At 34.2% G+C, this 15,011-nt stretch overlaps 1 protein-coding gene across 2 annotated transcripts in view; it reads right to left on the reverse strand.

Moving 5' to 3' along the window:
- The window catches only part of LOC100879000 (UPF0489 protein C5orf22 homolog), a 469,523-nt gene that overhangs the window by 171,434 nt on the left and 283,078 nt on the right, over positions 1-15,011 (reverse strand). For both annotated transcript variants that reach the window (XM_076529511.1, XM_012282437.2), the window contains exon 3: positions 5,508-5,623. In XM_076529511.1, the coding sequence (XP_076385626.1) occupies positions 5,508-5,623 (116 nt within the window). The remainder of the gene's footprint in view (positions 1-5,507; positions 5,624-15,011) is intronic.

Below are 15,011 nucleotides of genomic sequence, written 5' to 3' on the forward strand. Positions count from 1 at the left end.
CGTTATCGATGCATTAGTCCGTGAAGAACTCATCAAGATCGATTCTAGATCGCGCGGTAACTTTTCTCTGAGGAGATCACCTGCCCCATGTGCACAGTCATCCTTGGCGACAGGTATTGCACCTGTAATACACCTGCGACCGATCGGCTAATTTGAAAGAAATTTATTGTTCCGATTATCCGGAATTCATCTGTGCTGTTACAAATCGCTCGCGAACCTAACACGCCCAGAAATGTTATCTACGATCTTGAACTAACATTTCGGTGTAACGTTTCTAGCTCGTGCATTTGATGCGTTTGGAATCAAGATAAATGATTGTGATGAATATTTAGTTGTGGGAGCCGATTCTGAGATGGTTTGTGGAACTTTATTTGTATGTAAATACACGTTTCGATCTTTTCGTTTGAAAAAGAGACTATAAAGGGACAAGTAGGGGTATGCCACTGGTGTGCATGGGATATTAGCATGAGCTATTAGAAATTCAGAGAGTTGTTGAATTATGAAAGCTTGTAATTTGAAAGTTTAGTTAATAAAGAAATTCAGAAATATAGGAATTACAAATTTTTATTCTATTCATAAACTTTGAAGGTGCTCAACTTTGAAATAGAGTAAATATTCGACGTCGTACTTAAAAGTTGACATAACCTTAAAATTCACAAGTTCACAACTCAACATACGATAAATATTAGTCAATATAAATATTTTAATTTTTCAAAACAACCTTCTTGAATGTTGCATAACATATTATAATTTATATGATTTATACTTTTGGACAGGAAGTGGCGATAAAAAGAAAAGGAAAGAAAATTCAAAGGCCAACGCGGAAATGGAATGATACAAAACGCAGGTACTGTCGGTTAATGCTAATTATCGATCATTATACGCGCCGTGGGCGGGTAATTGGGATTTATGTTCGCCACAATAATCCATGGAATAGCGAAGGGGCGGTGAGAGTTCGACTTAATGCACCATGGGTTTCATTTAATTGTTATTTACGCCAAACGATCACGCAATTCTCTGGAAAGGTGGCGGAATAGTAACGCAACGAACAGAGATAACGGAAAACAGAGTAACAGTTTAGAGACGGGAGAAACAGAGAGGAAACTAGAAAGCCAACGAACTGATTTACTCAACTAATTCGCGACAATTATCAACGCTAACAGATAGTAGCTGAAATCACGAAAGCTTGTAAATCTGCCAGCCACACGAAAGAAAGTTTATCGATGTCGCGGCGAAACGATAAGTGGTATTTTTTTCTTTTACGATTAGAATTTATTGTAGGTTGTTTATGGAAACTCGCATTCTTGCGAGTTGATAATTTCACTTGAATAGTAAATTCAAATTAGAGGAGTAAATCTTATTTTTTAGATCAAAATCTACATTTCTCTTAGGTATTTTTTAAATGCAGAAACTTTCAGTAATTATATATAGAAATAAAAGCACTAGCTGTATATTAAACATTACACTTACAGCAAAATGACCCAAAACCGAAGACAACATCATGTAGTAACTTGAAACGACTTGAAATTCACGAGACCGTAAGAAATCGCCGGGACAAAAGTATTCGTACACTTAATTATTGCTACAATTATTTTAGCAGGAATTTTATAAATTAATATTTTGTATGATAACCCTTCCGGCGAATCACTTCACGTAATATATCGGGCATTGACAACACCAAACTTTTAACGAAGTCAGGTTTTATATTACACCATTCTCTTTTTAATATTTCTTTCAAGTGTTCTTTCGACGTTATATCATTTTGCACATTTTTTTCTAGTTTCCATACATGTTCGATAGGATTTAAGTGAAGCAATTGTGGAGGAGTTGCTAACCTGTGGGGAGTATTGGTATTAACCACTGACGCACTATGCAGGCTGTATGTTTCGCATCACAGTCTTGCTGAAAATAAAATTCATCTAATTCATAAATCTAATTCATTTTAATTCATCTGCACTATTTTGTAAATTTTCTTTTAAAATATTTAAATATAAATGTTTATCCATTATTTTATCTATTATTACTAAATTGCCGCCTCCAGAAGCAGCGATACATCCCTACACCATCACACTTCCACCTCCGTGTTTCGACGTCGGTTGCATATTTATGAAATCCAATTCAGTATTAGTTTTCCGCCATACTGTTTTACTACCGACTCAAAAATAATAAAATTGACTCGTCGGAAAATCCTACGTTTTTCCAGAATTCGTCGCTAGCATTTATGTATTCTTTTGCAAATTCTAATCTCTTTTGTTAGTTTACTTATGAGTAGTTTCTTCCTTGCGACTCTACTGTTATATCTAGCCCGATACAGCACTATATATGAACATTATTTTGCCTAAAATCCCATATTCTCACAACAAACTCGAGCAACCATCTTGGAAGTGAAAATCCGATCATTCGCACAGACGTTTCGACATCTGATCATTTCTAACGCGTTTTCGCACGTCACCAACTGCCGGAAGTTTCGATATTCGTCCTTCGTAAAAGCCACGACAACACCGAGCAATCCGCCAGGCAATAAAATCGGCGACAAGCCGTGAATTCGTGACACGACGACCATAAAGGGATTTATGCCCATGTTTCAGAGGAACAGGCAAAGAGCTCTATGAACGATAATGTCGGTCTGGTGTTCGCTGCTGCACCTTAAGATCCTGTAAATGCCGCGTAAATGCTGTAATATAAATAGATTGCAATAAATAGATAGCGGAAGACGGTAACTACTAGCCGCTGATAATGATCGGCTTCCAGACGATCCCGGGTTATAATCATAGTGAACTGCGTATGAATCAGGAGCACATTTATCATGGATATTTATACGGTTCAAATTATCTCGCTCGTTTTTTGTCATTAAACTAGTATTGAGTTATTTTCACATACACCTGTTCGACATGGACTTCTCGCGGGTCGGTAATATTGGAGATGAGTAGCGTGATACTATGATTCAGTTGCATTAATACGCGAAATGAATATCTATTTATAAATCTTAAAGAAACAAAATGCTGTTCTCGTAGCGAAACAGACTTTGAAGTATTAATAGAATTTCCTACAAAATTACATATAAAATAATGTTACACATGAAGTTGTAATGCTAACAATATTTCCAGTGTTAATAAAATTTGAAATATCGATAGAATTTCATATAAAATTATTTAAAAAAAGGGGTTAAACGTGAAGTTAAAATATTAACAAAATCCAGAATGTTAATCAAGTTTGGAATAATAATAGAATTTCATACAAAATTATTTAAAAAAAGGGGTTAAACGCGAAGTTAAAATATTAACAAAATCCAGAATGTTAATCAAGTTTGGAATAATAATAGAATTTCATACAAAATTATTTAAAAAAAGGGGTTAAACGTGAAGTTAAAATATTAACAAAATCCAGAATGTTAATCAAGTTTAGAATAATAATAGAATTTCATGCAAAATTATATATAAAATGGGGTAAACGTGAAGCTAAAATATTTACAAAACCTAGAATATTGAAATGGTAATAAACTGTCCTACAAAATTTTCAACTGTAAAAGATGTTAAGAAAACTCCAAACGTTAATAAAATATGAAATATTGAATATAAAACTATAAAACGTTTATTAGAATTACTAAACTTCTTTATATGTTAAAATAATATAAAAACGTGTTAGACATAAAATTAGAATATTCACATCAAGTGATAAAACATAAAATTTTTATAAAATCATTAAAAATGTTTAGACATCTAAATGTTAACCGAACGAGTGCAAAACAAGGTTATATTCAAACGACGTTTCCGTCCAATTCACATGAACGCAAGTGAACGTCCATTTTACAGAGCAGAGTTCTTAATAACGCAGGAACAAGTTTATAAATAAAGTCAACGTTTATTGCGTTAATGTTGAAACAAGAAAGGTATAATAAAATTATAAACGCAGCAGGATCGTGTAGAGACGAGGACATGAAGGCTGCACAATAACGTATTGCGTTATCGACAGACAGGGACTGCCATCGTTTCGAAAATGAAAGAATCTCGATGGCTTTTTTCCTGCTTTTGTTCGCGCATCGATTCCGTGGAGCATTCGTGCCACGACAACTATTTTCTGAATCGTCACTAAAGCGGTCTGTTTGCTTGTTCTCTGTGTGCCGGTATAAGATCCGGTATCGAGAGAGAAAGCAGAGAGTGGAAAAAGAGTTGAAAAAAGGAGAAAGATCAGGAAGCCAAAGATCCTGGCACAAAGGATAGACGGCAAAGAAATTGCATCTCACGCTAAATCTCGGGCGTCGATGCAACCGCCTAATCAATCTTCAATCTGCGCGATTGATTCTCTTCCCTTTTTGTCAACGACTGATCTTGACGTTGGGAAAAAGGAAAAATACGCGAGTATGACTGTATTTTTGTAATTCGATGAATATTGGTTAAGGATCGATTATTGGGGAAATATTAGTTTACGATTGAATAATGATAATTATTTGTTGTGGACCGAATATTGATTGAGGATCAATTATTGGAGAATATAGGTGAATATTGGTTATCGATCGAATTTTGGGGAAATATTAGTTAACGATCGAATGTTGATGAATATTGGTTATCGACCGAATATTGGTAAACGATCGAATATTGGGGAAATATTAGTTAACGATTGAATATTGGTAAATATTGGTTATCGACTGAATATTGGTTGACGATCGATTATTGGAGAATATTGGTTATCGATAAAATATTGGGAAAATATTTGTTAACGATTGAATATTGATGAATATTAGTTATCGACCGAATGTGTTGGTAAACGATCGAATATTGGGGAAATATTAGTTAACGATTGAATATTGGTAAATATTGGTTATCGACTGAATATTGGTTGACGATCGATTATTGGAGAATATTGGTTATCGATAAAATATTGGGAAAATATTTGTTAACGATTGAATATTGATGAATATTAGTTATCGACCGAATGTGTTGGTAAACGATCGAATATTGGGGAAATATTAGTTAATGATTGAATATTGTAAATATTGGTTATCGACTGAATATTGGTTAACGATCGATTATTGGAGAATATTGGTGAATATTGGTTATCGATCGAATATTGGGGAAATATTAGTCAACGATCGAATATTGATGAATATTGGTCATCGATCAAATATTGGGAAAATATTTGTTAACGATCAAATATTGATGAATATTGGTTATCGATCGAATATTGGTAAACGATCAAATATTGGGGAAATATTAGTTAACGATTGAATATTAGTAAATATTGGTTATCGACTAAATATTGGTTGACGATCGATTATTGGAGAATATTGGTGAATATTGGTTATCGACCGAATATTGGGGAAATATTAGTTAACGATTGAGTACTGATGAATATTGGTTATCGATCGAGTATTGCAACAATATTAACCACAAAAGTTTTGAACGTCACGTCCAATTAATTTTAATTAACATTATAATTAATAAATGATGAGCTGTCAATATAAAACACTTTTCTAAACTGTAAAATTTATAGAAATAATGCAAACTCACCGTGTTGTCTTCTCGCCTTCATAACCCTGAAAGCTTCGATGTTCGTCCAAATAGTTAAAAAGGCTCTCCAACTCGTTGAGCTGTTCGTTTCTTATAGCTGTTGCTTCTTTCAGGATCTGTGAAATAAGAGAATGCTTTGGAAATGATCATAATTTATATATTACTAAAAATAAGCAGGATGTATTTAAATATTCAATAAACATTTATTTACTTTAAAATAAAGTTCAAACTTTTGTTCATTAATTTTATTGAATCTCAGTAAAACTCTGCAATAAAAATTGATTTATTTCAAAGCAAAGTTTAGCATATCCTTTGAGTTAAATTTAGTAACTTCAGTAAAAATATTTAACAAATATTTTTTTATTCCAAAATCGAATTTAATATTCTTTTTAACAAGTTCAATTTACTAACTTTAGTAAAACTCTTCAATAAATATTTATATATTTCAAAACTGAATTTAATATTTCTTTTAACAAGTTCAATTTACTAAACATAATAAAATTCTTCAAATACTTATTCCTTTCAAAACAGAGTTCAACATATTGTTCCTCAACAACTTTAATTTTCAACAACCTTAAGTTAGGAATCTTGCAGATTACAATTGAATAGCAATTTATTTGTTTTTGCTTAAAAAACATACACGCGTTTCATTTCCATCACTGACTCTCTTATACGATTTCCGCACAAATTGCACGAGAAATGCAGAAAATAACAAATAGGTTCCTGTAGGAGTTCGCGTAAAGACAGCATAAATTTGCGGTGTGTTGCGACGATGGCACACGTTATGCACATATGCCATGCATAAAAATGGCATCCATGATACGCGACGTGATTTACATAAATATAATACCTCTACTTCCCATTACATCACTATGGCGATGTAAGGAATCTCTCTTTTCTAGTAAGTTTTCCGGAAGCCGCAAGGACGAGACGAATAAAAACTATACAAAAATGTATCGTCAACGATAGAAATAAATTCAAGGATTCACGCGTAACACGTGCCTTGTCCTTCGATCTTTCGCTCCATTTTTTTCTGTCTCGGTGTTAATCTTGGAGTAATTATGCAAAATTCTGTTATGACTTGAATTTATTAAATTTCATCTATTCAGAATATTAATACAGTTTTGGGTTCTATTTATGTTTCAGTGGATGTTATCTACAATTGGTAAATTTTATTTACATTTTGTGTTAAAGTTAATCTTAATATTTACTCAGTGTATATGTTTATTGTATGTGCAAAGTTAACCCTAATATTTACTCAGTACATAATATGTGGTCACATGCACCATATGTCATTAACCTTAATATTTACTCGGCACATATGTGACCATATGCACCATGTGTGGTTAACCTTAATATTTACTCAGCACATAATTTGCTACACGTGCTAGTTTTAACCTTCATATATACTCAGTACATAATTTACTGTATGGTTTAAGATTAACTTTGATATCTATTCAGCACATATGTCACCATATGCACCATGTGTGATTAACCTTAATATGTACTCGGCACATAATTTGCTACATATGCTAGGTTTAACCTTCATATATACTCAGCACATAATTTCCTGTATGGTTTAAGATTAACCTTGATATCTACTCAGCACATATGTGACCATATGCACCATGTGTGATTAACCTTAATATTTACTCAGCACATAATTTGCTACACGTGCTGGTTTTAACCTTCATATTTACTCAGCACATAATTTGGTACACGTGCTAATTTTAACCTCCATGTATACACAGCACATAATTTACCATGTTCCCCTAGATTAACCTTCATATCTACCCACCACATAATATGTGACCATATGCACCATATGTGATTAATATTAACTCACCACATATATTTACTAAATGTGCCACAATTAACCTCAACCTTTAAAAGAACCTAGACCGCTAAATAAAATATTGCTGCACCCAAGGAAAAGAAATTTATGTAAATCAAGTTTGGAAAAAAGCACATTAAAGTAATAATACAATAAGTTTCTCTTTCAAAAGCACCCCACTTCACATGCTTACAATTACAGAAATGATTACCGGTCTCGCTGTCCAGGCATATTACTCTAGTAGGGAACAGATTGGACGCGTCACGAGATTGCAGGTAGAGGGGTAGCATCGAAGTAGAGGGACGAAAAAAAATATCGGAGGTAGCGTCCCTCGAAAATAAAATCGGTTTTCCGATAACTGGTTATTTGCTCGCACAAGTGGCTCGCTGACTGGGCGAGCACATCGGAAGCGGTTTTCGCGTGTAATATTATCGAGTTATCGATAGGAGAGGAGGGCATTGATCGGTTGCCGGAGGGACAAGGGAGAACTAGACGGGAGGAAGAGACAGCTAGAGAGGGTGGAGGAGGAGATGGAGTAGGTGGATAGGATGCGAAGGATAGGGTGGGTGGAGAGGACTAGGAGAACGTGCATTGCACGGGCACAATATATCCGCGTGATTACAATATGTCGGGGCTCGAGAGACCAATATCAACCTGAAGTCGGCTCAGCCAATGCTAATAATCCCTATTGTTGGTGCCTCTACTCGACTGCCTCTCGCGATCGGATACATCTTGTTTCGAAATTTCGAATTGCCTCGTCGTGCTTTTACCCTCCGTCGCGAAATTTTTTCGATACCCGGTTTTGCGTATGGGGAAATCTTCTTGGCTTTGTAATATGACGTCGCCTCATACATTCAAACATATTATCCTGTATGAAAATCTTTTTATTTCTCATTTTGAATGACCTTTTACTGAAGATCGCCACATGTGTTTTAATCGAACTTGTTATGGAAAGCTTTCTTTGTGAAAATTTTTTTTTGAAGAATTCAAATATTTCTGGGTAATTCTAAAGGTAGTTCTAAAGTAATTCTAAAGGGGTAATTGTTTAAAGGTAGTCATTTGTTGTGAACATATGCAGGTTTATTTTTGTAGACGGTTCTAGGATTTCTGAGAGGGTAAGAGGAACATTAGTTTCAATTAGCTGGAAATGTGTCCATAAATCTACTGTTACTGTTATATGAAGTTGCAATTTATGTGTTGCGTAATAACGAGACAAGAGTAGACATTGTAGAAGTGTAGATTAATAATACATAATAACTAGAGCATGAAGTTTGAAAGTTGTAATTTCGCTTTCAATTAAAATTTTCAACCTTGAAAGGGAGATTTTAGAATTATCTCAAGAGTAATTATGAAGAATTCGATAAATCTTGCTTCAGTTCATATGCAAATTTTGTTTATAGTTAACAAGGTTGTATTACTTTACCGATAATACAAGTTTTCTACCTTAGTAGAACAGACTCGAAATAGGATTTCAATATTTCACTTCGACAATTAATAATAATAAAGAACATGCAGAATTTTGAGAGGAGATAACCGACAAAAGAAATAAGAATTGTCCTCGATGCGTGTGCCTGGTGCCAACAGGCCAAGCCGCCTTTCACACGTCCCACACGAAAGACGAAGCTCGGTCTCTTTCAAAACAATTACGCATTCTTCACCGCCTGTTCTCCCACGTCTACATTATCGTCTTGCTGCAATGCTCTCCTGGGCTTGCCTACACCATTTTCAGAAAAGACCACGAGAAACCTGACATTTAGAACAGATCATTTTTGATCGCTTATTTATAGTCGCTTGATAAATTCTGTGTAAAACTCGGAACAATTACTTGTGACAACTGAGCAAAGGCTGGTTATAAGAATTTTATAACAATGTTGTGAGTAATTGATAACGTGTTGCAACAATGTTGTAACTGGTTGACAATAATGTTATGACAATGTTACAACTAATTAGCAACAATGCTACTAATTTTTATGAAATTCAACACAGATTTCAAGACATCTTTAACGGATCGTATACTTGCACTTTTAATTGTAAAATTGTGTTTCAATATTATGTTCTTGCATTTTAACTGTACATGTGAGTATTTTTTATTGTATAGCTATACTTTTAACTGTATATTTGCATTTCTAATTTTATACCTACATTTTCAATTGTACATTTGTATTTTTAATTGTATATCTTTGTGATTCTAGGTGCTAACAAAAAATATGGACTTGGCTAACATAGTCTACACCCTGGTTGAGAGATTATTCTGTGAGTACAAAATTGTACACATTATTATATTCGTTTATACGTACATATAGATTATACATACATCATAGTTACAACATATTATATTATATCCTGTGTAATTATTCAATATAACACCTTCTGCCATCAACAAGATAATCGAGATCAAAATAAATAGCACATGTATGCAAACATAATGTGCGAATTTATGCAGAAAGTATATAGAATTAAATAATCATATCAAAACGAATAAATACGCATATTTAAAAAAAATGAAATTCTTCAGGAGCAACTGAAACGATGTCGATCGCATCGTTCGCATAATTAATAACGATTAATTAAGCCTACCTGGTTTCCCGGCCGGTATTTAAAGGTGGACGGGGATTTAATTGGAGTCCTGTATCTCGAAGACGCGGCAAGTCTGTCGGTAATTTAAAACGAATCGATACCAAATCGACCGCTACTGGTCACCATACGTACCTCGATAACGGAGGTTCGATGTTTATCGTCGCAACATACGGTTCGATAAGGTCTGCATCGTCTTATTAATCATTGTTGAACCTGATAGCGATCCTGCGCCGTGAGGCGTGTTCAATTAGCTCCACGTAAAAGACGACAATATTAATTAACGCGAAACGCGTATGCAAATGGCGGCGTTTCACTCACGGACCTCGCTTTAAGAGTTTTACGCCGACAAGTTCGGTGAGCCGCGATAAAATTGCTGGCTAATCTCTAACGAATCGTTTATTTAGAATAATATTCCGGCAATTAATGGCGGAGTGATGCACTCCCATGCTATTACGAACCAGTTCGCTCGAATGAATTCATTTGATGTTCCTCGCCGTGTTTCATTGGCAATTTCGAGCCGTTAAAAAACGATAATGGCGCCTGTAACAGGTTAATACGCGGTTACAATAAGAGGAGCGTGTTATGGGGGCTCATTTAGAAGCAACGATTTCATGTAAATCGATTTGGTGCACTTGTTTATTACCGAACAAGTGTATTCAAGGTGTACACTTCCGATCGAAAGTTTCAAGTATACCAAAAATCGTTTTCTTCGCTTTAAATTGGTTGTACGAGCGGGTTAAATCGAGCAAATCTACTTTCATGACAATCTCTAATAATTTAGAATATATTTCTAATAAATTTTCTGTATATTACTAATATTGTCTTTCGAGATATTCTATCAATTTTACGGCGTTAAAAAGTTGAAAAAGAAAAGAATATACCAAAATGATTGCTCTACAAAATATATTTGAAGAATATGTATTACGGAAATGATTATTACAAATAACTTGTAAGAAAATGAAAAACTATATATCACAAGAAATTACAGATGAATGTGTTACAGAGATATGACAAAATATTTATTACAAATAAATTACTGGTGAATATGCAGGTTTAAACTATTCTTTTTCGACCGCCATACTTCTACACTACGCACATGCGCACCTCCGATTCTTTTGATTTGGGCATTTAAATTGGTTGTGTCCTCTGTCTCTCTCTAGGAGGTGGGTTTCCTTGTCTAGTGTCGCCGTTTGTTATATGTAGTTTTTGATAGTGGCGCTGTGGTCTGCGATGACGTTCGAATGCCATTATAGTGGCGCTGTGTGGTCTACGATGATGTTCGAAAGCCACTATAATAGCGCTGTGTTGTCTATGATGGCGTTCGAAAACCACTATAGTGGCGCTGTGTAATCTACAATGACGGTCGTAAACCAGTGCAGTGGCGCATCATTCCTTAGAGGTTAAACAATTTTAAGAGCTATGGTTGATTTTTATAACTACGTACATTCAAATTATTATTAACACTAAAACTACCACAAAGGTTTTCCAAAATTTTCATTTTAACAAAACCTCTCTAGGAGATAGGTTTCGTTGTTTAGCGTTGACTCTTGTTGTGTCCCTACTCTTTGTTTATACTGTATGTATGTCAAGTTATTTCTGTATGCAATGTAATTAGTTATAATGTGTATTATAGCAAACAATATCTATGATATTATTTCAATTCCAATTCCGAATTTAATCAAATTTGTTCAAATATAATAAAATTGATAGTACATTACAAGTCTTGAAAAGTTTGTTTTACAAAAACAAAGCAAAATGCTTGAAACTTTTGAGCTGGAGTGTATGTAAATAACTTTTCAATACGTAACAAGTTTATTATGGGCAAGTTGAATCGAACAAATTATTAGGTTGTTGCGTTTTAAGTGGCAGGTTCCAACACATTGAAAGATTAACATGAGTATATGACAGAAATATATTGTAACATAATACTCAAATTACATTGGGTTGGAGGTTAGAAAAAAATAGCGGTGTAAACACGTCGTTCGATATTTTTATAGTACAATAATAGTTTGTTATGAAATGCAGTAAATTATTTGAGGCTTAGTATTGTTCAGCGACGAATATACTGGTTTTGGTTATTTGTATTATATGGTAAGAGACTTTTGAATTTGTTTTTATTTTGTTTTGATGTAGAAAGACTGTAATGTTTAGGTTATGTAATTGTAGAAATTTATTTGTTAAATTAATTAGATGTAGCGATATGGGGATGTAGTGATTTGGAGATGTAGCGATTTGGAGATATTGGAATTTTGAGAATGTAGGAATTTGGGAACGTAGCAAATTGGGGGTGTGAGAATTTAGGGACGTAAAAATTTGGAAGCGTAACGATTTGGGGACGTGAGAATTTGGGGATGTGGCGATTTCGGGACGTAGCGATTTGGGGACGTGAGAATTTGAAGACGTAGCGATTTGGGGATGTGGGAATTTGGGGACGTAGCAATTTGGGGAAATAGCGATTTGGGGACGTGAGAATTTGGGAACGTGGCGATTTCGGGACGTGGCGATTTGGGGACGTGAGAATTTGGAGACGTAGCGATTTGGGGATGTGAGAATTTGGGGACGTGAGAATTTGGGAACGTGGCGATTTCGGGACGTGGCGATTTCGGGACGTGGCGATTTGGGGACGTGAGAATTTGGAGACGTAGCGATTTGGGGATGTGGGAATTTGGGGACGTAGCGATTTGGGGACGTAGCAATTTGGGGATGTAACAATTTGGGGATGTGGCGATTTCGGGACGTGGCGATTTCGAGACGTAGCGATTTGGGGACGTGAGAATTTGGAGACGTAGCGATTTGGGGATGTGGGAATTTGGGGACGTAGCAATTTGGGGGCATAGCGATTTGGGGACGTAGCAATTTGGGGATGTAACGATTTGGGGGCGTAGCAATTTGGGCGCGTACCAATTTGGAGACGTAGCGATTTGAATGTGTAAGAATTTGGAAATTTAGGAATTCGGGAATGTAAGAATTTGAGAATGTCGAAATTTAGAAATGTAGGTATTCGAAAATTTGAAGTTCCAAAAATATAACTCGGTGATATATGTATTCGCATATGTAAAAATTTGAAGATATAAAAACTCAAAAATATGAAAACTCAGGAAAGTAAAGATTTAGGAATAGTATAAACTTCCATATCTGCTCTCCTAAACACGTGGGTCACTCTTTACGCGCCAACTCGTGACTTGACATCAATAAACGTTATGACAGGCTTACTCAGGAGAGCGATTTGTGTTTCCGAACCTAGATTCGTGTCCCTAATTATGAGTTTTTAACGAGCATGCATGAGAATTCTTTGACGCATAAATTACATCTCTTATGACGGTGTATTTTTAAACAATAGATAATGATGGTAACCAATGCTAATATACGAGAATTATCTTTTTAACTGTTCGTTAAATACAATATAATTGAAAAACTCAGAAGAATTCCTATAGCAATAAAGCGCGGTATTTAATTCTAGCAGACGTTCATTTTAATAACCTTTCAATGGAAATTAACAATTAATCATTTTGTTTGCTTATTATTTACATTGATTACTTGTATTGTAATTGATCTTCTATTCATAAAGTAAATTTGACTTGAATAGACAATTACTTTCTCACTAGACATTTAAACAGTTATTTATAAATAATGAAATTATATTAAAACTGTAAAATTGTGAAAGTGCATTAAATATACACTCACGGGAATTATAGGAATATTTTATGTAAATTTCATGTAATTAATATCTTTTCAAGTTTTCTCTGCAGTTTTCATCTCTTTTGTTTACAATGGACTGTTGGGTTATTCATTGAGTATTGAATATTAAATATTATTAAATATTGTAATTTAATGTGTAACTGTTGGATTCGTCGAACGAGTGCTATCGCTACAAAATGGCTACCCTTTATATTCAACGCTTCTGCAATGATATTTGTATTCGATATCATTTTATTCTTTAACAGTTTTGTATTCAAATATTTAACATTTTGCAGGTAATCTTGTACGCATTCCGTAATTTATTTATTCAAACTTTTTTAAAACGTCGATAGCTTAATTTTGTAATATTTTCATTTTTAAGTTTTATTTCGAATTCTTGTCATAAAATAATTTCAGCACAGTCTGCTGCATAACTTAGAATATTAATTTTCTTACAAATTTTGTTTATTGACTTAATTTATCTAAATCTTCCTACAATTCATCAATTTTTAAATTTCCATATTTCCCCGCATGCAAATTCTCAGACATCATTTCTACATTTTTAAATTCTTAAATTTCTAAACCCAAATGCTACTTGACTTCTAAATTCCAAATTCCTCATTTTCGAATCTGCAAGTTCTCTTTCCTTTTTTTTAAAATAACATTTGCTGTCGACTGTACACGAAAATGTCGTTTGTAATTGATTTTCGCGTACTCGACGAACGGATACGTATCGTTCGAATTGTATGTTTACTTTCACTAAGCGGACGGTTATTTTCGCAATAGCTGTGTGGGAAGTAATTACTAAGTATACATTACGGTTGGGTGCACGACGAAAACAGCGGTTTCGGTATAAATCTCGCAGTAAATACTATTGAGTTAGCGGTAATTGTGGCTTGGGGAAGCATAATACTAGTGCTTACACCCTGCATGAAATAATTGTTATGACCAGCAGTCTGTACTTTTGCGGTAGACAGTCTTTCGAACTTGTAATTCAGAAAGGAAGGGCACGAGTTATCTACAACTGATTTCTGATTATTGCTACTTAACGTCAGTACTTGTGCTTTGATACGAATTTAATTGATATTTGGACATTGAGTACCGATCGAAAGAATAAATACATAACCTACAAATTTTTCTAAAAGAGGAGCTACCTAATTGCAAGGTTAAATAAAAAAATGTGTTGAATCATCATTAGGCTTCTAATATAATTTATTAACAATTTTGTTAAAATTCAAAGGTTTAAAGACGATGATTTTGCACTTAAATTCGACAAAATCATATTTTTGTGTAGTTACACCTATAACAAATGTGTACCTGACACACAAGTCCATTTTTGATAAAAATAGAAGACTTACAAATTTTCTGTGTGAATATTAGTTAAATACAGAATAAGTAAAAACAGTTAGACTCTC

Source organism: Megachile rotundata, chromosome 3, assembly GCF_050947335.1.
Source record: "Megachile rotundata isolate GNS110a chromosome 3, iyMegRotu1, whole genome shotgun sequence".
Lineage (NCBI taxonomy): Eukaryota > Metazoa > Arthropoda > Insecta > Hymenoptera > Megachilidae > Megachile > Megachile rotundata.